Source organism: Clupea harengus, unplaced genomic scaffold (genome assembly GCF_900700415.2).
Source record: "Clupea harengus unplaced genomic scaffold, Ch_v2.0.2, whole genome shotgun sequence".
In the NCBI taxonomy this organism is placed as follows: Eukaryota; Metazoa; Chordata; class Actinopteri; order Clupeiformes; family Clupeidae; genus Clupea; species Clupea harengus.
This window is the reverse complement of record NW_024879782.1, coordinates 1,936-4,660: the sequence shown is the minus strand read 5'-3', so window position 1 is coordinate 4,660 and position 2,725 is coordinate 1,936. Positions and strand designations below refer to the sequence as shown.

The 2,725-nt window shown below is 42.6% G+C and overlaps 1 protein-coding gene across 1 annotated transcript; it reads right to left on the bottom strand.

Moving 5' to 3' along the window:
- Window positions 1-210: 210 nt before the first annotated feature.
- Window positions 211-949, bottom strand: LOC122130363 (stonustoxin subunit beta-like; the record flags this gene model as incomplete). Its single annotated transcript, XM_042705092.1, has 1 exon — window positions 211-949. A coding segment is annotated over one exon (530 nt), but the record flags the coding sequence as incomplete, so codon positions are not given.
- Window positions 950-2,725: the final 1,776 nt, after the last annotated feature.

Sequence of the window (2,725 nt, the reverse complement as noted above, 5' to 3'; positions counted from 1 at the left end):
ACACGCCTTTTAAAGATTAAATGCAGTTTGTCATTTGTAAATCAATCTTAAAATGAAAATAAGAGTGACTTGTAAGTGCGTGTGTGACACTGGTAAAACTAACACACACAGACACACACACACACACACACACACACACACACGCACACACACACACACACACACACACACACAGAGAGAGAGACAGAGAGAGATTCACATTCATTTCCCTCTTTTATTCCAGGCATATTTTGAACAATTTAACTATGAATACAATGATGCTTAATTAACCTTGGTCTCCATAGTAACATGTTTATCAACATGTAATAGGCTCAATAATTATACATTAATTATCAATATTTTCCATCCAAGCACAGGGGTGTTTGAACAGGAGTGTGTAACTCTTCTGCAGACTCTGGTGTTCCTGTAGGATCAGGAGGTCATGTGATCTGACACAGGGACACTGAGGAGTTAGACCAGACAAAAAACCCAGGATAGAGGGGTTCAGTGAATGTGGAGTGGAACGTGTGCAGGTGGGTGAGTGTGTCAGAGGAGACGCTGTAGAAGGACAGAGTGCCTGCTGGCCAGTCCAGGTACACTCCTACTCTCCTGGAGCGGGAGGAGGAGGCAGGTATGTCAGTCACCTTAGTATTGTGCCTGGCAGAGTAACTGTTACCAGAGCGATCAAGACGCCAGGACTTGTCATTCCATCCAAACCTGCGGTCATCACGCACCCCTCTCCTCTCCATGCTCTTATATGCCACTGCTATGTAAGCCCAATGACCACTCCACTCAGCCTCCCAGTAGCAGCGTCCAGACTGACCCTCTCTACACAGCACCTGATTATAGGAGTCAAATCTCTCTGGGTGGTCAGGATACGGCTGATCCTCACTCACATGTGTCACCTTTCTGTTCCCCTCAGAGAGAGAGAGAGATCTGTGTGCTGTGTTGGGGTCCAGTGTGAGCTCACAGGCATCTGCAGAAAAGAGGAGAGAACATACTCATCAGAATAAGGGGGAGGGAAAGGGACTTTGGTTATGTGTGTGTGTGTGTGCGTGTATGTGTGTGTGTGGCAGAAAGGAGTATATGTGTAATCTATGTGTGTTTCTGTCACTTTCTCTCTCTCTCTTTCCACCTATATGTGTGTGTGTGTGTGTGTGTGTGTGTGTGTGTGTGTGTATGTATGTTTATATCAGTGTAAGAGAATGTGTGTGTGTGTGTGTGTGTTTGTGCATGTGTGTGTGTCAGGAAGGCATGAAAGAGTACCGTATTTTCCGGACTATAAGCCGCTACTTTTTTCCCACGCTTTGAACCTCGCGGCTTAAACAACGATGCGGCTAATTTATGGATTATGATACCTGTGACTGTATACGGTGGCTTTGTGTTTACGGTGGCTTTGTGGAGCTAGGATGCTAGCATGGATGCAGCCGCATGGATGCTTAGCTCCACGCGATTTCTCAGTATCTCTCAATAACTTAACTAATGTCAAAATAACCACAGTCTACCAGCGTAGACAGAACACAACTCAAAACACTTTAGAAAATAAAATAAAAGTTTACAACAATACAAATCCAGTCTTCAAGTTCTTTAGCTCACTGGTTTCAAACTAGCGTCTGTCTTCAATCTAACGTTCTAGCTTCTGATTGACTCCTGGGACTGTGCGCTCTTAAAGCAACAGTGCACTTATCTAACTGGCAAAACTAACTATTGTATTAGTTTTGATATTCATTTTAGCCTGTGTAAAGTTAATTTGTTTCAATGTTGCGGTAGGCACCTGCGGCTTATAGACATGTGCGGCTTATTTATGTTAAAAATAATTATTTTAAAAAAATTTAGTGCGTGAGGCTTATATTCAGGTGCGCTCAATAGTCCGGAAATTACGGTATATATGTAATCTCTTGTGTGTGTGTTTCTCTCTCTCTCTCTGTCTCTGTCTGTCTTTCTCTCGCTGTCTGTGTTTGTATATGTGAGTGAATCAGTGGGTGTGTGTGTGTGTGTGCGTGTGAGAATTTGTGCACATTTTTTAGCGTGTGTTTATTCAAGGGAGTCAAGAGTTTTGGAGTAATTTATGGAATATGTGTGAGTGAGTTTCGGTGTAGAAAAATTATGAGATGTGTGTATCTTTGTGTGTGACTGCATGATTAATGCACTTGTGTGTGTATCTTTGTGTGTGTGTGTCCTTGTTTATGTGTGAAATAGTTTGTGTTCTTCATCCTGGACAAATTTGTGATTCTGTGTGTGTGTGAGTGTGCGTTTGTGTGTGTGAGTGAGTGTGTGAGTGCATAGGTGTGTGTTTCCTTGTGTATGTGCGATATTGTTTGTGTTCAATGTGTGTGTGTGTGTGTGTGTGTATGTATGTATGTGAGTGAGTGGGTGCATGTGTGTGTTTATGTACAGTATGTGAGTGAGTGAGTGAGTGGGTGCATGTGCGTGTGCGTGTGTGCGCATATGTTAGAGTGTGTGTATTGAGAGAGTGGAGAGTTCTGGAGAGATTTTTTGAATGTGTGTGTATGTAAAGTGTGATGTACGTTTGGGTGTAGAAAAAATTAGTACTGTAAAACTGTACTGGACTCATTCATGATTGTGTGTTAGAGTGAGTGTGTGTGTGTGTGTGTGTGTCAGGGAGTAGTCTAGGTGTGTAAATAAAGTAGAGTGTGTGTAAATAAGTGTGTTTCTCTCTGTCTATCTCTGTCTGTTTGTCTGTTTCTGTTTATGTGTGTGTGTGTGTGTGTGTGTGTGTGTGTGT